Source organism: Ornithorhynchus anatinus, chromosome 7 (assembly GCF_004115215.2).
Source record: "Ornithorhynchus anatinus isolate Pmale09 chromosome 7, mOrnAna1.pri.v4, whole genome shotgun sequence".
In the NCBI taxonomy this organism is placed as follows: domain Eukaryota; kingdom Metazoa; phylum Chordata; class Mammalia; order Monotremata; family Ornithorhynchidae; genus Ornithorhynchus; species Ornithorhynchus anatinus.
The window spans coordinates 38,880,965-38,905,655 of NC_041734.1; the positions used below are offsets into that span (position 1 = coordinate 38,880,965).

Here is a 24,691-nt window from a genome sequence, read left to right on the forward strand (position 1 = left end):
TATGATCCAACTGAGCTCATTCTTTCACTGGTCTTTCATCTTACTCTCTGTCCACCCTTCTCTCCTCAATAATTAGCTCAGGCAGAACAGAGTGACTCTGAGGGTCTGACACACATGGCAAAATTTTGGCTACTTTGGAGTTTTTTAGGTTGGATTTGAGGTGGGCAGGATGGTGTTCCTAGGTAGTAAGAGTCTGCATCCCAACCGCCACTGCTTTAGGATATCATTCCTGAGCAGGAAAAGGAGCCAGGGAGCACACGTGATGAGGTTGGGGGAATACAACATGTCACCCTTGTAAACCCAGCTGCATCTATGTCAAATTAAGCCCCAAGGGTAGGTGGAGTGGGGATTGCACCCCTATTCTCAGGGTGTGCCTTAGGCACTAAAATTTGGAGGCAAAAATCTGAACCTGGATATTTCTGGTTTTGTTTAATGAAGCAACAATCCAATCAAAATGACCAGAAGGGCAGTTTCCGGCCTGTGGGCTATATTTCTTTTGTGTGTGTGTGCTCTCTAATCTCCCCTTAGAATATAATAATAATAATAATAAATAATGTTGGTATTTGTTAAGCACTTACTACGTGCAGAGAACTGTTCTAAGTGCTGGGGTAGATACAGGGAAATCAGGTTGTCCCACGTGAGACTCACAGTTAATCCCCATTTTCCAGATGAGGTCACTGAGGCCCAGAGAAGTGAAGTGACTTGCCCAGTCAGACAGCTGACAAGTGGCAGAGCTGGGATTCGAACCCATGACCTCTGACTCCGAAGCCCGGGCTCTTTCCACTGAGCCACGCTGCTTCTCAATATCCTTGATATGATGTGGGCAGAGAAGATGGAAGTGGCTCTCTCTGAGTGTTTCTCGCTATCCAGAGACTTTGGGAAAGATTGATTTTCCGCCACTGTTGGCCTTCTGAAGCCTAACCCCGTTCCCAGCTGATCCTACAGATCCTTTTCTTTGCAAATATGTTGTATGTCTCTCTCCCCTACTGAAGATAAGCTCCTTGTGGTCAGTGGACTGTCTTGTGCTTCTATTGTACTTTCCTAAACTCTTTTTTCAGTGTATTGTGCTCAATAAATAATAATTATGGTATTTGTTAAGCACTTACAAATGAGGGACTGAGGCACAGAGAAGTAAAGTGACTTGCCCGAAGTCACACAGCTGACAAGTGGCAGAGCGGACATTCGAACCCGTGACCTCTGACTCCCCAGCCCGGGCTCTTTCCATTGAGCCACGCTGCTTTGCTACTGCTATTACTACTATTCATTCAATCGTATTTATTGAGCGCTTACTGTGTGCAGAACACTGTACTGAGCGTTTGGGAGAGTACGGTATAACGATAAGTAGACACATTCCCTGCCCCAAACAAGCTTACGACTATTGTTTTAATTTGGGATAATATTTTATCTTTTTGATATTTCCAAGGGAATCTCTTCACTTGAAAGAACCAATTAACAGTAAAACAAAAATGGTTTGCTTTTCACCTTGAACAGGACATAACTCAGCAGAATCTCTGTGACCCTCTGACGGTGTCCTTGTTAGAGAAGTGTACGCGATTTCACATCCACTGTGCTCACCACCTCTGCGAGGAGCCCGTATCCTCCTTCGATGCTAAAATCAACAATGAGAACATGATCAAATGCCTCCAGTCCCTGAAGGAGATGTACCAGGACCTAGCAAACATGGATATTTACTGTAAGAGAGAAGCAGAGTTCAGAGCTTACAGTGTTCTGCTGAATCTTAATAACGGAGACGTACTCAGGTGAATTGTTTGTGAGAACGGGGTGATCAGTGATTTACCTTAGGGAAAGCAGCTTTGTCTTTTCTTTTTTCCTTACTCTTACTCAGTTACAGTCTCCCAAGCTCTCAGTAGTGTTCCGTGTACAGTAAGTGCGCAATAATAATAATGATTACGTCACTTGTTAAGCTCTCACTATGTACCAAGCACCGTTCTAAGCGCCGGGGTAGATACAAGTTGATCAAGTTGGACACCGTCCCTGTCCCACATGGGGCTCACACTCTTAATCCCCATTTTACAGATGAGGTAGCTGAGGCCCAGAGAAGTGAAGTGATTTGCCCAAGGTCTCACAGCAGATATGTGGCGGAGGCAGGATTAGAACCCACGGCCTCCTGACTCCCAGGCCCGTGCTCTGTCCACTATGCCATGCTGCTTCCCATCCTATTTACTGATCTGTATACAGATTACTCTCGATGATCTGGCCTCACTTTCCGGCTCAGACAGCTGGAAAAGCCGAAAGGAAGATTAATTGAAAATATCTTTTGCAGGGAAGGTTAGGGGGTTTTTTTTGACTCTGGCATGTCACTAGGTCAGCTGTTTGGGCTAGATCCCAGAGAATACACTGGCCTTTGAGGGGTAGTTGTAAATTCTTTAGCTTGGGTATACCTCCCAGTCAGCTGATCGGATAGTGAGTTCACGCCACGTTGCGAGAGAGTGCAAGTTTCATTTAGAACTACACACTTGTAAGGTCTGGGGGTTTATATGTGGGATTCCAGACCCTTTCTGGTTGGCCAATACAGCTCCTTTGTGATTCCTTGGCTTGATTCCACTTACTGCGTTCCAGTTGGCCTCGAGAGATTTTAATCCGCTCAACTTCCATTTCTTTCCAGGCTTGAGAGGCGAGTCTTTGACCTGGGTCTTGGTGGCTCTGCCCCAGTGCCTTAATGGTGAGGCTCTGTCTCTCTCTCTACCCGCTTCGTAATTTAACCGGTTCACCCTCAAGGCTCAATTGCTTGGTTCAGCCTTTAACCAGTGCTCTTTTCTCGGGGTTTAACAATTGTCACTCAATCATATTTATTGAGCGCTTACTCCGTGCAGAGCACCATATTAAATGCATGGGCAAATAATAATAACTGAAGTATTTAAGCTCTTACTGTGTGCCAGGCACTGTACTAATCGCCGGGATGCATACAAGCACATCGGTTTGGACACAGTCCCTGTCCCACACGCTCGATCCCCATTTTCCTGATGAAGTAACTGAGACACAGAGAAGTGAAGTGACTTGTCCAAGGTCACACAGCAGAGTGGCAGAGTCAGGGCTAGAACCCATGACCTTCTGATTCCCAAGCCTGTGCTCTATCCAGGACATCATGCTGCTTCTCACAAGTACAATATAACAGAGTTCATAGGCACATTCCTCGCCCACAAGGAACTTAAGGTCTAGAGGATGAGCTTTCAGTGTAGCTTACAATTTGGCCTGTTCCACTTCTGGGAGCAGGAGAGGACCTCTCCTTGATCTGTCCTTGGGCCTTAGAGAACCTAGGTTTTAGGGATGCTGCTTGCTAATTGTGGCAGAACAACCTAAAGAGTGTGAGCCATGATAATAATAATAATAATGTCGGTATTTGTTAAGCGCTTACTATGTGCAGAGCACCGTTCTAAGCGTTGGGATAGAAACAGAGTAATCAGATTGTCCCACGTGAGGCTCACGGTCCTAATCCCCATTTTACAGATGAGGGAACTGAGGCACCGAGAAGTTAAGTGACGTGCCCACAGGATGAATTCAAACATTCACCTGAAAAATTCAGTAACCTTTGAGAGAAACCGAACCCGTATGAGCTTGACCTATACATTCTACACTGGGGAACTGTGGACATTTGAATAGGGATCAAGTACTAGAACTGGCTTCCAGTGTGTTTTCTTTCTCAATCTCTCACTTGCCTCTTGGTAAAGACACTGAAAAAGAGAAGATGCTAAATGTAGTAATTTTTTTTCAGACTACATGTTAGCCAGGGACCTGAGTTTCCTGAATGAAAGGTGCCATATAAATGTAAAGTAGCATTATATTAGAAATGCAAAAGACACTCCACAGTTGTAGTATGTATATGTATTAAAGTTTAAAGAAAATTATACTTTTTGCAGGAGAATGAGTTGGAGAATATAGTTTATGTGATTTATTTATCTGTTTAAGGAATCAGGTTTTTCCCTGACACAAGATATTAATCAAACAACATATTTATTGAGTGCTTACTATGTTTCAAGAACGTACAACAGAATACAACAGAATTAGCAGACACATTCCCTGCTCATAATGACCTGATATTAAAGCCACCATTAGAGATTTCAGTCACCCTTTTGATGAAAATACAACTATCTTAGTTTAAAGCACATGAATTGGTAATTTTAATGCCATGATTTATATTTTCTCCTGTAGAACGTTATATAGGCTGTACGTAGCCAAACAGTGAAATAAGCTAAATCCTGTCTCTTATGTCTCCAGGGAATTACAGCAATTTCAGCCCACTCTTTGCAACTCACCTGAGGTTGTATTTGCGGCTCAAGCTCTAATTGCTTTAAACACCAATAACTTTGTGAAATTTTTCAAATTGGTTCAGACGGCTTCCTATCTCAATTCCTGCATCTTGCATAGTTATTTTAACCAGGTAAGAAAGAGTGATGTTTTGAAGCACGGTTTAAGAACCAACATCTTGCCTGCAGATTTTTTCCACTTGATTCTCATTTCACTCTATTTGACGTCGTAACTCGACACCAGATTTTCTGAGACGTTTCTCTACTCTCTGAAATTCAAAAATCAACCAGTGGAGTGTACAGCGGGTGTCACCCACCTATTAGGACAGTGCTCTGCACCCAGTAAGCGCTCGATAAATACGATTGAACGAATGAGATGCATCTGGCTCTTCTCGGAGCTAAATGTGGCTCGATCAGCCCCAACGCTTGGAGGACACCCAAGACTGTGGCTGGGCCCATCCCAGGGAGCAGTTAGTAGGGTGTGTGGAGCGGGAATTAGGAGGGAATGAGAGGAGAGGGTTCTATGAGATCTCCGGCTTCCTGCTGCTGCTGCTGCTGCAAGAACTTTTTGCTAGTGATATCGAAAGCAAAGCCCACTCCATTTGGCTGGTGGGCTGTGGACCCCTCCTTTTCACCCTCTCCCCATCCTCTGCCTCCTAAAGCCATGACTACAAAGAGCACCGTCCCTGTGCTGCTCCCAGATAAACCCCCACCATGCGTTTAATGATCATGGTGTTTGTTAAGCGCTTTACTATGTGCTAAATGCTGTTCTGAGTGCTGGGATAGGTAATCAGGCTGGACTCAGTCTCTGTCCCACATGAGGCTCACACTCTTAATCCACATTTTACAGATGAGGTAACTGAGGCCCAGAGAAGTGAAGCGAGTTGCCCAAGGTCACACAGCGGACACGTGGCGGAGCCGGGGCTAGAACCCAGGTCCTTCTGACTCCCAGGCCCGTGCTCTATCCACTAAACTACTTCTCCCCCCAACCTCTCCTCCCTTCCCTTCTTTCCATTCCGCTCCCTGACTCAGCCCATGAGATTCATTCTGTCATAATCCGGGCAGGGTCGAGCCCCGGCAGAGGGATCGCTGGAGGGGATTGGGAGGCTGAACCACCTCAATTGTTCCTGCAGCCGAGAGCGGGGGTAAGGGTGTTGTTAGAATTTTCCAGAGGTGCCGAACACCTCAGACTGGCTCTGTGAGGCACTGTCGTCCTCCAGTTCCCACCGCTAGTTCCACTTCTCCTTTCAATCAAGCGTATTTGAGCGCTCACTGTGTGCGGAGCCCTGTACTAAGCGCTCGGGAGAGTACAATACCGCAGAACTGGCAGACCCATTCCCTGCGTCCATCAAGATTAGAGGCTAGAGGATGATCTTGCAGTCTCCCTCCCAGACCCAGCCAGGGGAGACGGGAAAAGCCAGAGCGGATGGGAGCAACCGTTGTTGTGGGTGTCGAGGCCAGTTCTGGCTCTTTACACCTTCCCTCCCCTTTCTCTTCCCCTTCCTGATGAGAGGTTGGAAAAGGCCAGGTGATAGGCCAGAGATGGCTGGGCTGGGAGAAGCAGTTGTTGCTAAGAAGTTGGTTGCTGTATATCTCCATCGGTAGATACGGTTACCTTCAAAACTCGTCTCTCTAGACTTTAAGCTCGCTGGGGGCAGGGAATGTCACTGTCTATTGTTGCATTGTATTCTCCCAAGTGCTTAGTACAGTGCTCTGCCCACAGTAAGCGCTCAAGAAGTACGATCGAATGAATACTGACCATCATGATGTGCATGTCGTAATTTTTTATGACTTCTGCACAGAAGGGTTGTCAGTCCCTGTTCTAGAATAATGATAGGGCCTTGGGGAGGAAGGAAAGGAAATGTCTTCAGTAATATGACGCTGGTAAATATCCCTAATAAAGCAAAAGAATATCATGGTTGTCTTAATTGCTTATTATCAGCGATGGTTCTGCTATTAAAGTAAATATAGTCCACTTAAACCTGTAATTTTCTGCAAAGCATCCTTTCCCTTTGAAACATCTCTGTACTGAGAATGACCCACAACGGACCAGATTCAATGTTGATATTCTTATGAGATGGAAAAAAAAATGGTAAAGGCAAATTTCCTTCACAGAAGTTGACCCTAACTGAAACACTATTCCAATGTAAAAGAAAATAATAATGAAATTTGTAGTGGGACAAATCAAGACTTGCACCACTGAATCATAAGTTATCAGAACCAGGTGAGTGAATTGCAATTTGCTGAAATATCAGAAAAGAATAAAGATCCATTAACAGGGAAATGAACGCTGAACAACCTTATTATCAGATTGGTTGGATAAGCTAATCAAAAAGATCTATTTTAACTCCGGTTTCCCTTTTGTAAAATGTTTTCTCAAGTACATATTTATGAACTGTAATTGCAGAAGTTCATCAATTTTCTTTTTTCTTAGGTTCGCAGAAATGCTCTGAAGATTCTTAATACTGCTTATACTATAAACTCTCAAAGATCAACCACTTTTCCTCTGCGTGATCTGATGCACATGTTGCTGTTTAGAGATGATAAAGAAGCAGCGGATTTTGTGACTTACTATGGTCTCCATGTTTCTAATGGGTAAGAGGAGATCATGCGAATGCTCCAACCATATTATGTTTAATTTGAAAAACAATACAGAATTTTTCCAGGTTGACTGGAAAAAAACCTTCTTGCTGTAGGAAAATGTAGCTCAAAGTTTCCTACACTTTGGTTTCCTGACCTGAAGATATTCACTGAATGACTTTGTTTTGTGTTCATAGCTGGGTTCAACTGAACCGTTTAAGATTCAAGGAATCCAAGAGGTGCTTCAAGCCCAAGATATCAGCGTTTATTAAAGAGAAACTAACTGGGTCAATTGGAGAAATTATAAATGGAGGGCCATTACCCTCGGTAATTCAACACATACCAGTATGTAGCTTCAACAAGGAGAATTTATACACAGGAGAGAATTCTGAAATAGAGCCATCCAACAGTGACCAGAAAACCAATTTGAATATGACAGGTGAATGAGTTGATAGATAGTCTTTATATTTCAAAGACACAGTTACTCCTTTGCACTGACTGCTTGTCTCTTTCTATGGCACGATACATAATGATAATTAATAATGTTGGTATCTGTTAAGTATTTACTATGTGCCAACCACTGTTGTAAGCACTGAGGTAGATAACCAGTCATCAGGTTGCCCTTCGTGGGCCTCACGGTCTTCATTTACAGATGAGGTAACGGAAGCACAGAGAAGTTAAGTGGCTTGTCTAAGATCACACAGCAGACTAGTTGTGGAGCTGGGATTAGAACCCATGTCCTCTGACTCCCAAGCCCAGGCTCTTTCCACTAAGCCACCTTCACCCAGCCCTGAGGCCTCAAGATTGTTTTTACAGTTGCTTCTGAGCTGTATTTTGCAGCCATCCACCTCCCCCAAATCCTCCAGGTGTTAAATCGTTAAATAATCTAGGACACAACATGTACAGTGTGATTTGGCACTGTATTGGAAACTTCTTTCAGACTCAGTTACACAAAAACATGTTCAACACAGCCTGTTTAGATTCATATTTCAAATGGGTTCTGTTCAAGTTTCAAAAATCACGAAAGGGCGGATGTCGCCTGAAGCAGTGATTTCATTCATAATCATTTGGAGCAGACATCTTTTGGGGGAAGTTCAGTTTTGCATTAAGACTAGGACCGACATAGAGACAAATGATTTAGAAAATATTTATGGAAATGTATTTTAGAAGCAGCGTGGCTCAGGGGAAAGAGCCCGGGCTTTGGAGTCAGAGGTCATGGGTTCGAATTCCGGCTCTGCCACCTGTCAGCTGTGTGACTGTGGGCAAGTCACTTAACGTCTCGGTGCCTCAGTTACCTCATCTGTAAAATGGGGATGAAGACTGTGAGCCCCACGTGGGACAAACTGGTTCCCTTGTGTCTACCCCAGCGCTTAGAACAGTGCTGTGCACATAGTAAGTGCTTAACAAATACCAACGTTATTATAACTGTCATTATTCTCAGTAGTAATTAGCAGTCTACTTGTCTCAGTCTACTGAAGATGACAGTGCTGATAATGGGATTCCATTTGAGTCAGTCAAACATACTTATTGAGCGCTTACTGTGTGCAAGGCACTATACTAAGCGTTTGGGAGACTACAATAAAACAATACAACAGACACATTCCCTGCCCACGACGACCTTACAGTCTAGAGGGGGCAGACAGACATTAGTAGAAATATATAAATTCCAAATATGTCCATAAGTGCTATGGGGCTGGGAGGGAGGAATGAATGAAGGGAGCAGGTCTGGGTGATGCAGAAGGGAGAGGGAGAAGAGGAAAGGATAGCTTCGTTAGGGAAGGCCTCTTGGAGGAGGTGTGCCTTCAATAAGCCTCTGAAGCGGGGAGAGGAATTGTCAGATAGTGTGTGAACATGTGCTGCTGAAGGGCAGACTTCATAATTTACGCACAAAAACAGAGGAGGGCATGTTTTCAAAGCATCAGAGTGAGCTTTGCGTCCGTTAGTAGGGCTTCTTGGATACCGACACGTCCTTCAAGTATCTAATAGTCTGACCGTTTTAACATAACATTAAAAGCATCTGATCTTTGTTTTTGGGGACACCCGTGTTTTAGCTCTTCCCGAAAGAAGTAAAGGAGACCTAGGATCGGTGGTACATCCTGATCGCGTACCACCGGCTCAGCCTTGGACTCGACCACCGTCAGCCTGCGATTCTCTTCCACAGTCCCCGTTTCAGGGCCTTTCGCAGAAAGAGCACCGGCAACGGCCACCGTTTGACTTTCAATCCCAGCCACGGTTTTATCATCCGTTATCAATTTCAGCTCCTCCTCTAGCTCCTACGCTAACCGAGCAACCTCCTCCGCATCTATCGCGACCCGTGCTTCCGTCTCTGAACGCTTTCCTGGAACTGGTAGGTGATATTTCCTCAGTAGAACATATTTCCATTCAGAAAACACGGTAAGCGGTTGTTTTAGAGTTTTGCAGGAGAAACGAGAGCACTGATGTTAGTCGAAAGCATCTGTCGAATGGCAGATGTTGATTGGGGGGCGGTTTGAGCGTGAATGTGCCAAACCATTTAATCAACCGTAGAATCCCTGGACTTATTCTAATGGCCCATTCAGACCAGTTCAGAGGGGTCACCCGGTGCAGCCGTAACGTGTTCCTCGGACACTGTGAGCGATAATAATAATCATAATAATTGTGGACTTTGTTGAGTGCTTATGATGTGCCAAGCTCTGTTCTAAGCGCTGGGGTAGATTCAGAGTGATCGGGTTGTCCCATGTGGGGCTCACAGTCTTCATCCCCATTTTACAAATGAGGTAACTGAGGCACAGAGAGGTTAAGTGGGTTGCCCAAGGTCACACAACAGAGAGGTGGCAGAGCTGGGATTAGAACCCACATCCCCTGACTCCCAAGCCCATGCTTTTTTCACTAAGCCAAGTTGCTTCTCAGTAGCTTTATTGAGGGTCTGTCCTCTAGACTGTGAGCCCCTTGTAGGCAAGGATTCGTCTCTCTTTATTACTGTATTGTACGGTCCAAGAGCTTAGTACAGTGCTCTGCACACAGTAGGCGCTCAATAAATACCACCGAATGAACGAATTCTCCTTTGGGCTTGCGTGCAGTTCGTTAGGTTCTGTTCCAGAATCAACCCCAACACGATGATCGAGCCCTACGGGTAAGTACAAATCACATTATAAATCCGACCAGCTCTTCCCCACCCCCGCCTCCTCGTTTATTCTTCTCCTTTGTTCTCCCCCATCCCATCCCCCTCATGCCCTGCTTTTTTTTTTTTTTTTTAACTTTTTGGAGCAAAAACTCCTCACTATTGACTTCAAAGCTCTCCATCACCTTGCTCCTTCTTACCTCAGCTCCCTTCTCTCCTCCTACAGCCCACCCCGTACGCTCTGCTCCTCCGCCGCCGCTAACCTCCTCACTGTGCCTCCTTCTCGCCTGTCCCGGCGTCCACCCCGGACCACGTCCTCCCACTGGCCTGGAACGCCCTCCCTCCTCACATCTGCCAAACTCGCTCACTTCCCCCCTTCAAAGCCCTACCGAAGTCTCACCTCCTCTAGGAAACCTTACCAGACTAAGCTCCCCTTTTCCCCCCTCCACATCACCCAACCCACTCCCTTCACCCCTCCTCCCCGCCCCACAGCACTTGTGTATATATGTACATATTTGTAATTCTATTTATTTTTATGAATGGTGCATAATATCTATAATTCTGTCTATTTATAATGACGCTACTGATACCCGTTTACTTGTTTTGATGTCTGTCTCTCCCCTTCTAGACTGTGAGCCCGTTGTGGGCAGGGATTCTATTTGTTGCTAAACTGTACTTTCCAAGTGCTTAGTACGGTGCTCTGTACATAGTAAGCGCTCAATAAATACGACTGAATGGATGAATGAACCTTGTTTATAGCATCAGCCGTTGCCATTGGCATGTGGAGCTCCGTCCCATCACCACACTTCCCCCCAACCTGCCAGTCCCAGCCTACAGTGTCCTCATCCTGCCCAGGTCTGTCCTTGTCTTGATACCCGTGGCTGAAACTGGGAAGGGGAAGGGGGAACTGGGGTTCAGCGGTGCGTGGGCATGGCCTAGTGAATAGAGCGGGGGCCTGGGAGTCAGAAGGTCATGGGTTCTAATCCCGGCTCCACCACTTGTCTGCTGGATGACCTTGGCAAGTCACTTCACTCCTCTGTGCCTCAGTCACCTCATCTGTAAAATGGCGATTAAAAGCCGTGAGTCTCATTTAGGACAGGGACTATGTCCAACCCCATTTGCTTGTATCTACCGCACCGCTTAGCACAGCGACTGACGCATAGTAAGCGTTTAACAAATACCATTATCATTATTATTATGTGATCGCAGCAAGTGGTCGTGCTAAGTTCCCAGCTCAGGACTGGGGAAAAGCAAGCTTGATCTGGCCCTGCAGCTTTAAGCGGAGGTTGAGGTGAGAGCTCCTGAGGGATTTAGGGATGACCCCTGAGGCTTTTAGCAGCAGAGGTGAGGGATTCTAAAACTTTTAGCAATTTACTCCCTGGCTTTCCCTGGGAGTGGTGAAGACTTCTGTGATTTTGTGGGGGTGGCAATGAGGTGGCATAAGGTACGTTGTGGCCTAGTGGTCCGGTGTGCATCCTGAGTTTACAAATAATGGAGAATAAGAGGAGACAGAAGGGAACGGGTGCTGAAAAACCGCTTAGGGCAGGGGAGAGCGGGTGAGCAGAGGAAAGAGCCAGGAGGGAAACGATTTCCTGCGGCAATTGGCCGTGGAGTCAAAGGTGAGGCTTGTAGATCTTGGACTGGGTCATCAGTTCGTGCGTGATGCATTTCTGGATTTTACTCAATATGGGGCATTTGGTATACCTCACCCTGAATGACAACAGATTCTCAAGAGGAACCTTGGGAAATTTATCCTCCCTGATACTATCGCAGCACCTCCACTTTTCCCTCTAGTAGCCAGCTAAAGACTGCTCCACCTGCCTCTTGACTTTGAATTGACTGGCGTCAATTTCTTTAAAGTGCTTTCCTATCAGTTATATAATTTCATCCCCCAACTTCCCCCTCGAGGTGCAGAAAACAGCTATTTTTAACTCCAAAACTAAGGCCCAGTGAGATTGTTAGTTGTCCAAGGCCATACAATCTAGTGCTTAGCACATAGGAAGTGTGATTAATAAATGCTGTAACCATCGCTGTTATTATTACCTACAGAGATCTTCACAGTTTCCTGTTATTGTGATGAAAAAATTCTCTGAATAAACATTTGGCTTTTATTTTTAGAGAACATTAACATTAAACCGGGCTGCTTTTTACATCACCCAGTGTCACTGCTTTTAACTGTATGTTTCTCAAAGGACATCAAAGAAGTGGTGGAAGAGCTTGTCCAAGATATTGTTGAAGAAGAATGTCAAGAAATCATCAATTTCTCTACTGCATTATGGTAAAAATGATGAGCTGATTCTTTCTGTTGAACTGAACCCATTTCTTTTTTATCTCTCCAATCTCCTCTTAGTAATCAGTGAAGTCCAAAGCGATTGAGGTCTCAAATGTGCTAAGTTTTCAGGAGAAGATGATATAGTTTCCCCTTTCCCAGCTTGGGAAAAGGGGTGTGGGAAACGAGATTTACAAGATCTTCTTTTGCTAAATAAAACTCTTAATTATAGGGGGGTCTCAATAACTTGCAATTTGTTTTGCTATTGATACATTTTTCAAGGAACAAAATACATCTGTTAAAATAATCATTTTTTAAAAAAACATCAGATTGGATATCAGCATAGTTGAAAATTTTGATCCCTAATCACTTCTTATAAACAATAATTTATTAAATGCTCATAGGTGTGTAAAATTGTTTTGGTTGCTTAAGATTCATATTAAATAATGGAAAGTGTTCAGCCCTGAAAGGGCAGGAGAGATAAAACAACGAGCAAGCAAGAGAAGCAGCGTGGCTTAGTGGAAAGAGCACGGGCTTGGGAGTCAGGGGTCGTGGGTTCTAGTTCCCACTCCACCACTCATCAACTGTGTGATTTTGGGCAAGTCACTTCACTTCTCTGTGCCTCAGTTACCTCATCTGTAAAATGGGGATTAAAACTGTGAGCCCCACGTGGGACAACCTGATTACCCTATATCTACCCTAGCGCTTAGAACAGTGCTTGGCACATAGTAAGTGCTTAACAAATACCATCATTATTATTATCATGTTCAGTTGGTTTTAAACCCTGGGCAAATAGTATAATCAAGAATTAGTATGAGGGATTGCCAGGCCGAATTTGTATTCTTAATCTTTTTATTCATTATACTTCAGCTACACTCCTAAGGAAGGTCAAAGAGCGCAAATATTTTCTTGTTCTGAGGAGACCTGCATTAACCTAGTAACTCTTTTTCTGGAAGATGAAATTTTCCAGACAGCCCGGGAAACCTTACAGGAATTTCAGCATTTCCACAAGTGTTTGTGGCGGTGAGTGAAACTACTAGCTCTTTCTCATTCTCATTGCTGATGGAAAATAGATTTTCACATCTGTTAATTCTAGTCTTGGATCACATTTCTAGGCTTTCAGAGCCCCAATGACTTTGTCTTGGAAAATGGCAAGGCACCCACATTAGGATGTGTATTATTGTTTATGGCATAGAGAGTTCCAAATATCAATCAGAGTAATCTGAAAGCATTTTGTTGATGGAGTGCTGTTGGTGCAAGGTACATAATTCTTGGAAGCAGGAAGAAGTTTTTTGTGCACACCAACACGGGCAGACTTCCGATTTGAAAAAATGTAAATCTCTCAATTCCCTTAGTTCACCATTCCGTCAAGCTTTTTCAGGATGCAGCGGCACATAGAAAAACAATATGGTACTAGATGAATGGCAAAAACTGAAAGAGTTTTTATGGTGGAAATGAGTGCCACTCTCAACAGAGGTTCAAGGAATATAGTGTCTGAAGCTGAGGGGGGCATGCAGGTATTCCATACCACAGCAATAAACTGCACACCTAACCCAAACCAGCCATCACATTTCTTGAAAGTTGGCGGAAAAGGACCTATAGAAAATAAGACACAAGGAGGAGGGTCAAGGGTCATGAAGAGGAGATTTTTGGAAAGTTCACATCTGATAGCTTCAATTTTGATAATAAAGTGGTTGACCATGTCATCAGAGGTGAGAGGAGAGGAGGCACTCAGGATTTTAGTGGGAAGTTATAGCTTTGGAATAATTGCCAAGGGAAATGGACATGGGAGGAAAAGCAGTGTTGCTGAATGGGAAGAAGGCAGAGCTTTATCGCGTGAGGATGAATTAGTTACCAATGGATGGGTGGAAAAACCCATCCTGACACCCATCCTTACTAATAAGAATATATCTTCTAATATCCCATACTTCCCTTATATATGTAGGTGTGTGTTTTTCTAAATAATATAGTCGTCCTTCATCACTGGAAATGATACTCCTCACAGTGAAATTCATCTATGGGTGATTGTCCTTCTCTCTTTCTACCGCCCACCCCGCACACTCCGCTCCTCCGCCGCCCACCTCCTCACCGTCCCTCGGTCTCGCCCATCCCGCCGTCGACCCCCGGGCCGCGTCCTCCCGCGGTCCCGGAACGCCCTCCCTCCTCACCTCCGCCAAACTCATTCTCTTCCCCTCTTCGAATCCCTACTTAAAACTCACCTCCTCCAAGAGGCCTTCCCAGACTGAGCTCCCCCCATTTTCCCTCTGCTCCCTCTACCCCCCCTTCACCTCTCCGCAGCTAAACCCTCTTCTCCCCCCTTTCCCTCTCCTCCTCCCCTTCTCCCATCCCACCCCCTCAGCACTGTACTCGTCCACTCGACTGCATATATCTTTATCACCCTATTTATTTTGTTTATTTTGTTTAATGAGATGTACATCACCCTGATTCTATTTAGTTGCCATTGTTTTTATAAGATGTTCTTCCCCTCGACTCTATTTATTGCCGTTGTTCTCGTCTGCCTGTCTCCCCCGATTAGAGTGTAAGCCCGTCAAACGGCAGGGACTGTCTCTATCTGTTGCCGACTTGTTCATTCCAAGGGCTCAGTACAGTGCTCTGCACATAGTAAGCGCTCAATAAATACTATTGAATGAATGAAAGGCCAGAGAGGGATCCATATTCTCACTGCATTGTGCACACAGGAAGATTGTCCCTGGTAGTACGGAATTTTTCATTTGTAGGTCCTGGAGTTGTTTTCACTTTAGCCTCCTTTTCTCATGATCCTTACAGTCTTCTGCTCAAAAAGGATCACTTCTTTCTTGAATGAAATGTGCCATGCTGGTCTATTTTGGCAGTTGCCTCACATTTTTGAAATGCTGCTCGTCTGACACTGCGTTTTCCCGATCATTTAAACATCTCTGCCCTTTTCGGTGTCCTGGTTTCATTCAGCGTGCGGCAGCTGTTTCTGTACGCTACTGTCATCCCTTCTCAAATGTTCCACTCAGCACAACTGTGTTATGATGAGCTTAGGAGAGTAATTTTGTTCAACTTCTTTGCGGTTTGTGATCCTTTAGTACCATCTGAAGTGAGTGTAGCCCTTTAAGTAACGCTGATGGAACTGCTCAGATACTCGAATGCAGTATCTTTGGGGAGTATGGGTAGAAAAGATTATCCACACTGCAGTTATTTAGACCTGAATTTTGCAGTGAATTGCATCATAGAGGCACATATCCAAGGAGACATTCAAACTATTTTATACTGCTTCACTAAATCAGCTAGACATTAGACATGTTTAAGGAAGTAATTTATCAACCCGCACCATAGAATTATTGTCTTTGAATCTTATATAAATCATCTTGAACATATTGACAATTTTTGCTTAGAAACCTGTGGTTATGAATTTTTTATGCTTTATGGAGAGTAGAGTATCATCTGCCGTTGTCTTGAAACTACTTCCTTTAAGCTTCAGTTTGGGTCGTCTACTCTTGGTGTTCGTAAGGTTTAATGAGTAGGACTATCATGCTCCTAGGCTTACTAACAGTTTTGACGATTTTGTAGACCTCAGGCCTTTCCCCACTACATTTTCAGTGTTTGAGAGTGGAGTCTTTAATATCTTCAGTCTGATCCAGTATGGAAGCTGTTCCATCTCCCTGGTCATTGTAGTTGCTCTTATCTGTACTTTTTTCCAGTTACTTTTCTTCCTACATGTAGTGACCATAACTTCCACTGAACTGCAGGGTAACATAAAGTAGGGTTTTCTGTAAGGATAAAACTATTATTACTGTTTTTGCTTTCAATATCCTTGTTAAGGGAGCCTTATCCTTCTTGATGATTTCATTGCCATCATCCATATAGAACTACAGAAAATGACTGCAGGAGTGGAGAGAACATTAAAAAATATTTTAGTCCATCCCATTGCCTTTGTGAAGGATCTCGCCATTTCAGCAGAATTTTTTTCCACCCCAGAAAGAGAAAAAATTTCCAGAGAAGTACATAACTTCTATTTGTGAACACAGAAGGGCTAAGGTGACAAAGAATCAACATCACATGAGATCGTTTGTACTAAAAATGAAGAACATGATTTATCTTTTGCTATCTTATGGCAAGTTACTGTTTATCAGTCCACAACTGATTTAATAATAACCTACCATCCTGGTATGGAAAACCCCATATCAAGCATTGCTTCCCCCAGGTTCTTTACTTTGGAGGAGAAATATTTTTTTGAGTGCAGAATTTTTTCTTTTGTTATGAAGGTGGTCAAGACAACACTTCCTGTTGAGCACACACACTTTTGGATCATTTTATAAAAGTGAGGAAAGAAACAGCTGCCTTTACCCCATTATCCTTTGGAGGGGAAGGCTGGCAGAGGAGCTCTCGATGCCATTAGAGACCCAAGTACAACTTTTAGGAGACCCTTCTACAGCTGTCCTGATATAGCACCTCTCCCTCTTACCTCTTTCACAGATATTGCTGATTTCAAAATGGTGCCAGTTATCTAGGGGAGGGAAGGCAGGAATAGAGGTATGGGTTTTTATGCTGTGGAGAGGGCTGAGGGGCCGGGAGGAAAATTTGGCCCAGGAAGGCCACGTCAAGATGCACAGACCTGGGATCCAAAGAGCCTCCTGCCTCTGACCACCGAGTTTAGAACACTCCACAACTCCATGAGGTTCTGGGTAGTTATAAAAGAGGAGAAGGCAAGGATCCGTCCCTCAAGATGATTAGAGGTTAATGGGAGAGGTAGAATGAATACAACAACAATAGTAATAATTATAATAATAATGTTGGTATTTGTTAAGTGCTCACTATGTGCAGAGCACTGTTGTAAGCACTGGGGTAGATACAGGGTAATCAGGTTGTCCCACGTGAGGCTCACAGTCTTCATCCCCATTTTACAGATGAGGTATCTGAGGCCCAGAGAAGTGAAGTGACTTGCCCACAGTCACACAGCTGACAAGTGGCAGAGCCGGGATTCAAACCTATGACCTCTGACTCCCAAGCCACATATGTGTGTGCGTGTATGAATATACATGTGTGACAGAAACATAAAAATCCGCACATGGTCATTTTATAGCCCACTTGAGATCTATACCTAAGTGCCAAGTCATTTTGGGTGAAAAAGAGAGAAGACCGTGGAGGTGTCTGATTTGTTTGGAGGCTCCAATAACAAATATTTCAGAGCTGTCATTTTTACTTCTATCTTCTAGAGCTTTTAGACTGTGGGAAATGGGACGCGCAAAGACTTTCTCCTGCTTTCTGGTAAAGTTACTGCTATAGTTTATGTCTTTCTGGCTTTCCCAAGGCACAGAGCTGTGTTATTTGAAATTGAACAACATTGCAGCATGTTTTGTCAGCTGAAAGAAAAATGGCAAAGAGTAATCTGATTCAGTTTAAGTGGTTCTCATAAACGATATGTTCAAGTTTGTTTCTTTTCTAGTTGGAGAAATGTGGTTATAAATCAGAAAAAAATGAAGCGCAAGCTCAGAGTATTCCCAGCTGCACCATGTTACGTTGAGAACACAAATGAACTGAAGGCATTATTGCCCAGTGCAGAATGCCCTATTCCTAAGGAGTATTTTTCTAAGGGGATCTTGGATCTGGGGCATGCAGGAAAACTGGGAATCTCCTGCATCAGGTAAGAACACCTTCTGAGAATAGAAATATCTGGAGTACTGTAATACTTTTTGTTCTTATCATATTTCTCTTCCTGAAGAACTCAAGGGTCTTTCACATGTATTACGTTATTTTCCTTCAGAAACATCCCTCAGCCTCACCGGTCGCAATTCTCTGACAGGACCTGAGAGTTTCCAGTCAGGGATAGGAAAACCCTTAAATGGTGACTTTCTGGCCTGATCGCTTTTTGAAGCCTGTCCCTTCCCACTCCCCAACCCGCTCTAAAATTCCAGCTCCCTCTTGGCCCCCATCCTCAAAATGAAAAGTTGGCATCTAGGCTTATGACACGTCATTAGTAGATAGGAGCAAATATTAGTTATCCCCTCTAGACTTTAAGCTCGTTGTGGGCGTGGAACATCTCTACCAACTCTGTTATATTGTACTCTCCCAAGTGCTAAATACAGTGCTCTGCACACAGTAAGCGCTCAGTAAATACCGTTGGCCGATTGTCCAGATGGGGGAAATAAAGTGCTGAGATCTGTGGAGGGGACTTTTTGGCCTTTTCATTAGGATTTCTGGATGATTGCCCGAGCCTTCAGTTCCTTGTCACCTCTACCAGTTTCTCATCAATATCGTTCCCATGGTTCCATGCATTGTAGTCAGCCACTCAACTTTTGGGCATCTATTAATGCTCTGCTTAGATTCCCTGAGTAGTGTTTCAGGGTCATTCCAGATGAATGATACTAAAGCTACTTCATTCTCTCTTATCTCCTAAAACAATGGACAGACTGCACCACACACCCACAAAGCTGGGCAACCAGCTTTCACACATACAGGCAACTGAAGGGAAAAAGAAAACCTCTTTCAAGTGGAGACTGCTAATTAGGCACACCTCCTCCAAGAGGTCTTCCCCAACTAGGCCCTCCTTTCCTCTTCCACTCCTTCCTGTGTAGCCCTGGCGCTTGGATTCGCACCCTTTCTTCACCCAGCCCACAGCTCCACAGGACCTATCTACATATCTATAATTTTTCTGTTTACATTAATGTCTGCTCCTCTAGACTGTGTTTTGTACTCTCTCAAGTGCTAGAACAATGTTCTGCACACAGTAAAGCCCTCAGTAAATTCGACTAATTGATCGATTGATTTCACTAAATTGTCTCTTGCCATCACATTTTTTTTAAAAAGGGATTACACCAATGTAATCCTAGGTTTTTCATCAGGAGAGTCAAGTATGATTTGAGAGTGATGATTAGGGTAGGACTTCTCATTCTCTTTGCCACAGCTTTGGCTCCAGAGAATCATGCTCAAGTGGTTAAATGATTATAAGAAGTTGTTACTCTTTCTTTTGGTTTCAGATTAAATAGGCTGAGAAATGAGATGATACATCAAATGAAGGTTCAGTATTTTTACCAGAAGTTACTGAGGTACATTTAATTATTTTACAAGGAAAAAAAACATATGTGATTCACTCAATATTTTTCCCACCCAGTCCTCAAAATAAATGTTGTATTCCACCCTGTTTTAACCATCTTACTGCATATTCTCCTATGCGAAAAAGCCCCACACTTACTGGAAGCCATGAAACACTATACCATAAAAAATATTTACCTTAAGCATGCTTTCTAGAAAATACATTTCAGTCCTTGATATAGATCACAAATTCATTGGCTAGGACATAGGAATTCAGAATTAACAGAGGAAGAAAAACCTGACAAAATCAAAGATGTTTTAGTAAAAGATAGAATTCTATATTTTAAAAATAAAATTTTTATTTCCTCTAAATATCAGTTAGGGGAGTCTTTAAAGTTGTTTGTCATCTACTTTATGAGGCATTTGAAATCCACAGATTCCACAGAAATCTAGAAAATGAGAAAAGTGAAGTATGGACAACTTTATTAATATTAATAGTCAGAATTTCCGGTAGGGTTTCATGGGATTATCAGAAGTCAAGAGAACAGTTTTACTATAGACGGAAATGATCCATAGACCCAGTGTTCTAAAAGGCAAAGCTTAGGCATGTGTATGCTTTTTATGTATACAAAATGCATGTACACAAATGTAACGGTGAGAGTGTATATTGGTGCCTTGTAATCTCAGTTTTCTTCAGCTTTATTATCAGTCTGTAATGCTGTATCCTTATTTTCGAGACGAAACATGAGATAGCTGTTGGGAGCCGGTGGACTATTTTACTGTTCCCCTTGGTTGGCTAGAAACCAGCCAGAGTCTTTTGGGACACGCTACTGATAAATATGGTGAACCAAGCACTTCCAGGATCACAGCGTGGATTTAAACTAAATTGTAATAAGGAAGATATTTTTGAGGCCAATCGGGCCCAGGAGAACTGCAGGAAGTGACATCAGGATTTTATATTTATAAGGTCAGGGTGAAATAAAAATTGCCTAATGGGGAACACCGGGCCAAGGCATTTAAAGGCTTGGAGGTAGCGAGCGTGACTCTGACTCACCCTTGCAGCCCAGTGAAGATGAGGTAAACCCTAAGGTCTCGGGGCCAGAAGCTGCATCCCGCTGGCTGTAAGAGCTGGAGTAGCAGGAGCGGGGATAGTTTTCCCCGAGTCCCTGGAACAGCCTTCTTACCCTGCCCAGAGCCACGCTAGCTCACTGCGGGAGCAGACAGTGCTACTGGTGGCTAACTGGCAGTCTGGCACACTTGACCTTGGGGCCCTGAGCTGTGGCCTTGGGTGAAAGCTGGTACTGCCCCGGGGGCCAATTATGCCAGAGAGGTGTAGTCTGGCTCCTTTATTACTATAAGCCACACTGGAACGTGCCTCGTCCAAGCAATTCAATGCTGAAAAAAACGTGATGTCCTCTTTTTTGTTTTACTGATCCTCCAATCCTGCCTAAACTCTCTTCCCTGCATGAAGCACAGAAAAAAGCAGCATGAAACACACAAAAAAGCGTTTGACACCGTCATTAGATCTGGATACTGACAATTAGCAAATTTTGCTATCCTGGGAAGCTCAGGAAGCTTTTTTTTTTAAGACTTGTCCGTTGAAAGTCATAGACAGAATTGTCCAGAAGTCACAGAAAGCTGGTGACTGTACTCTGAAGACATATATGTGAGGCATATAGGTAATCGTGAACCACTGTCACAGATTCACCACAATTTTATGGGCTGACAACTACCCTGAAAAACTGTGGCTACGTATCATCCTTCAGCTGGGATTCCCTACTCCCAGTGAAAGACTTTCGTTGACAGCATAGCTTAATACTTTCAGTGAATTCTATTATATCCACCACTCTCCAGTATTACGTGGACAGACAAAGAAGTAGAAAAGAGAATCAAGAATCAACAGAATCAAGTGAACGCTTAGTGTCTGTATAAGGAGGTCAAAGAGTACACTCGGGTAGTGTGGCAATCTAAGTCAACTAAGCTGAGAAGCAGCGTGGCCTAGTGGATAGGGCATGGGCCTGGGATTCAGAAAGGCCTGAGTTCTAATTCTGACTTTTCCACCTGTCTGTTGTGTGACCTTGAGCAAGTCACTTAACTTCTCTGTGCCTCAGTTACCTTATCTGTAAAATGGGGTTAGACTGCGAGCCCCATACTGGACAGGGACTGTACTTCAACCTGATTGGTAAGTGCTTAACAAACACCATAAAAAAGCTGAAACAACATATTTAGGTATGTTAAGATGTCATAACTGACACGTTATGACTAGAAAGACTATTTCTAGGAACAACTCATTCAAATAACTTACGTTTAGTGCTGGGCTTCGTTGTCTTTTCAAGAACTCTTTTCATATCGAAAGAGGAAAGTAACAAGTCAATGAAAAACTGACAGTAGCAATATGCCTTCTGTCCTTTAAAGAGAAGCAGCCTGGACTCCACTGGATCTTCCATCACTTATCTCTGAACACCTCGCACTTCAAAGAGAACACGTGTTTTGGAAGGTGGTTTTAGTTTTGCCGGACAACGAAATGCATCCATCCGGAGATCTCAGCAGGTTGGCTTACAAATCCCTATATTTTCTGTGTACTGTGTTATTGAAAATAAGCACTGGTGCTAAAATTAGGTGTAATACATAAATGTGCTGAAGATAAAGTGATATGCTTCTTAGGTATTTTGGAAAAAGTGGCATTTAAGGCTTGGAAAAGCCTGCAGGCCCTTATGGGACCTATGCCCTTGGGTTACGTTAAGACAGCAAAAAGTTGAATACAAACCAGTTTCAGCTGGGTTGTCTGCTTTCCTAGACCCTTCGGGCCTCTGATTAAGGTAGGTTACGTACCTGGGAACTGGAAATGGGGCAGCACTGGAACTGGAAGTGAGACAATAAGCCACACAGGTAACACTGCCTAGAGGAAAGAGCATGATTCTCAAGTTCCAGCTCTGCCAATGCCTCTCTGGGTGACCCTGAGCAAATCACTAAGCCTTTCTGGGCTCATAGTTTGTGAGCCCCATGTGGGTCAGAGACTGTGTCCTACACGACAGTCTTGTCTCTACTCCAGCGCTTAGGCCAGAGCAGGTGCCTTAATACATATTATAAAAGGGAAAGTTCTTCGAGGGACCACAGAGTGTGTGAGTTTGTCATGTGGGCCGCTGCTCGGTGATACCCTGAAAGGGGTTTCCGATCACTTTCCTCCTTTCCTCTTCTCCCACTCCCTTCTGCGTCACCCTGACTTACTCCCATTATTTATCCCCCCAGCCCAACCGCACAGCACTTGCGGGCATATCTGCAATTTATTTATTTGTATTAATGTTTGTCTCCCCCTCTAGACTCGTTGCAAGCTCGTTGTGGGCAGGGAATGTGTCTATTTATTGTTACAACGTACTCTTCCAAGGGTTTAGTACAGGGCTCTGCCCAAGTAAGCGCTCGGTAAATACAATTGACTTACTGACTGACTTTGGAGCTGTATCCTAGATGGCAGTGGATTGTTTTGGGCAGTAGAGGCCAGTTCAAATCCGGATATGGCAAGGTCTGGGATGGAGATCCCAGATTTCTGGCTTCAGGAAGAGCTTTAAGGAGCTGAAGCATATGACTCTATAGTGTACACTCTCTTGCCATGTTTCCTCAGTCTCTTTCCCTGGTTCTTTTTCGGCTCTCCTCCCCATAACTGTGCCTCTGTTCTGAGCCCCCTTCTCTTCTCCATCTACTCTCACTCCCTTGGGGAACTCATTCATACTCATGGCTGCAATACCACTTCTGTTAGATTGCCTCCCCAGTCTAGAAGCCGTGTGACTTAGTGGATAGAGCATGGGCCTGGGCTTCAGAAGGTCGTGCGTTCTAATCCCGGCTCTACAACTTGTCTGCTGTGTGACCTTGGGCAAGTCACTCCACTTCTCCGTGCCTCAGCTGCCTCGTCGGTAAAATGGGGACTGAGACTGTGAGCCCCATGTGGAACAGGGACTGTGTCCAACCTGATTAACTTGTATCTACCCCAGCGTTTAGAACAGTGCTTAGCATGTAGCAAGTGCTTAATACATATCATTATCATTATTATTATTATCTTTTTTATCTCACTAATCCCAACCTCTCACTTCCTCTGAAATCTTGTAATTCCTTTTGCCTCCGGGACAACTCCACTTGGATGTCCTAGTGGCATCTTAAGTTCAATACGTCTAAAACGGAATTGTCCCAAATCCTCTCCTCCAGCTGACTTTCCCTTCACAGTTGACACCACCACCATCCTTTCCCTTTCAGAAGCCCGCAAGCTGGGTATTATCCTTGATTCCTTATTCCCTTTCAACTTTCACATTTAGTTTGACACTAAATATTGTTGGTTTTTCCTCCGTATATATTGGATGCACCCCTTCTTCCCCATCCAGTCACCACAAGGGTGTAAATGCTCATCATTTCCCCGCTTAGACTACTGTGACCATTTCACTTATCTCCTTGCCTCCAGCCCTCGTCTTTTTCCATCCATACTTCATTCTGTTGCCTGGATTATCTCCTAAACTATGGTTTTGCAAACATCTTTGCAACCTCAAAACTCTCCAGCGGTTACCCATTGCTCTCTACCTCAAGCAAAATTGCTTGACTATTGGCTTTAAACTACTTATTCCGCTCTCTCCCTGTTACCAGTCAACTCCCTTCCCTTACTCCTGTTAGCAATCTTCATTCCTCTCAAGCTAACTCACTCACTACGCCTCTTTCTCATCTCTCCCACCTCTGCCCCCAGTTATCTCGTCCTCTTGCCTGGAACTCCTCCCTTCCAATCCACATCTTCAAAGCCCTTCTGAAATCCCACCTCCTGCAGGAGGCTTCCTCGATTCATTTTTTCTTCTTTCCCCGTCATGTCCCTCTAACTACCACCTCCGCACTTCAGCCCCAGCTACATAGTTAAGCGCTTTCATTCACCAAAGCATTTCTGCATATATCAACTCACGTACACAACTATTTAAGGACTCACTCATCAACATATCTATTTTTCCATTCTCTTCTATCTGTAAATTAATTTTTATCTGACTTCTCCCCCGTCTGTAAGTTCCTGAGAGCAGAGATTGTGTCCTTTAGCTCTAAAATATTCACCAGAATGCTAGCAGAGTGCTCAGTACCCAATAGGTGTTCAATGAATACTATTTGGTGATTGGAATCTTTACTCTGACTACTTTTTTAAAAGCAGCTCTTCCTCTACAAGGGCAAAATTGCATTCATAAAAGGTAAAGATAGCCTTGTCCATAAGCCCCCACCCCCCAACTCAAAATATGTACTTTGTTTTGGTTTTAATTATGAATTCGATTTGCAAAGAGTAACACACTTTCTCCCAGCTGAAACAGCAGTTGATATCAGGGAAGTAGTAGAGAAATTTATTGCATTGGTATGCTGAGGTCTAGTTAAACACATTTCTGCAACAACTACTTCGTTTGTTTTTTTTCCACATATTTGCAAATCTACAATAAGGCTTGTTACTGAAAT

General features: G+C 43.9%; 1 protein-coding gene across 3 annotated transcripts in view; it reads left to right on the top strand.

Moving 5' to 3' along the window:
- LOC100083492 (germinal-center associated nuclear protein-like) overlaps positions 1-24,691 on the top strand; it is a 70,717-nt gene that overhangs the window by 24,831 nt on the left and 21,195 nt on the right. For 2 of the 3 annotated variants that reach the window (XM_029069693.2, XM_029069694.2), the window contains exons 10-19: positions 1,492-1,760; positions 4,237-4,399; positions 6,700-6,860; positions 7,043-7,284; positions 8,897-9,192; positions 12,138-12,223; positions 13,085-13,237; positions 17,646-17,843; positions 19,177-19,245; positions 21,647-21,781. In XM_029069693.2, coding sequence (XP_028925526.1) covers positions 1,492-1,760; positions 4,237-4,399; positions 6,700-6,860; positions 7,043-7,284; positions 8,897-9,192; positions 12,138-12,223; positions 13,085-13,237; positions 17,646-17,843; positions 19,177-19,245; positions 21,647-21,781 — 1,772 coding nt within the window. The remainder of the gene's footprint in view (positions 1-1,491; positions 1,761-4,236; positions 4,400-6,699; positions 6,861-7,042; positions 7,285-8,896; positions 9,193-12,137; positions 12,224-13,084; positions 13,238-17,645; positions 17,844-19,176; positions 19,246-21,646; positions 21,782-24,691) is intronic. The other variant, XM_029069695.2, reaches the window with a different exon arrangement.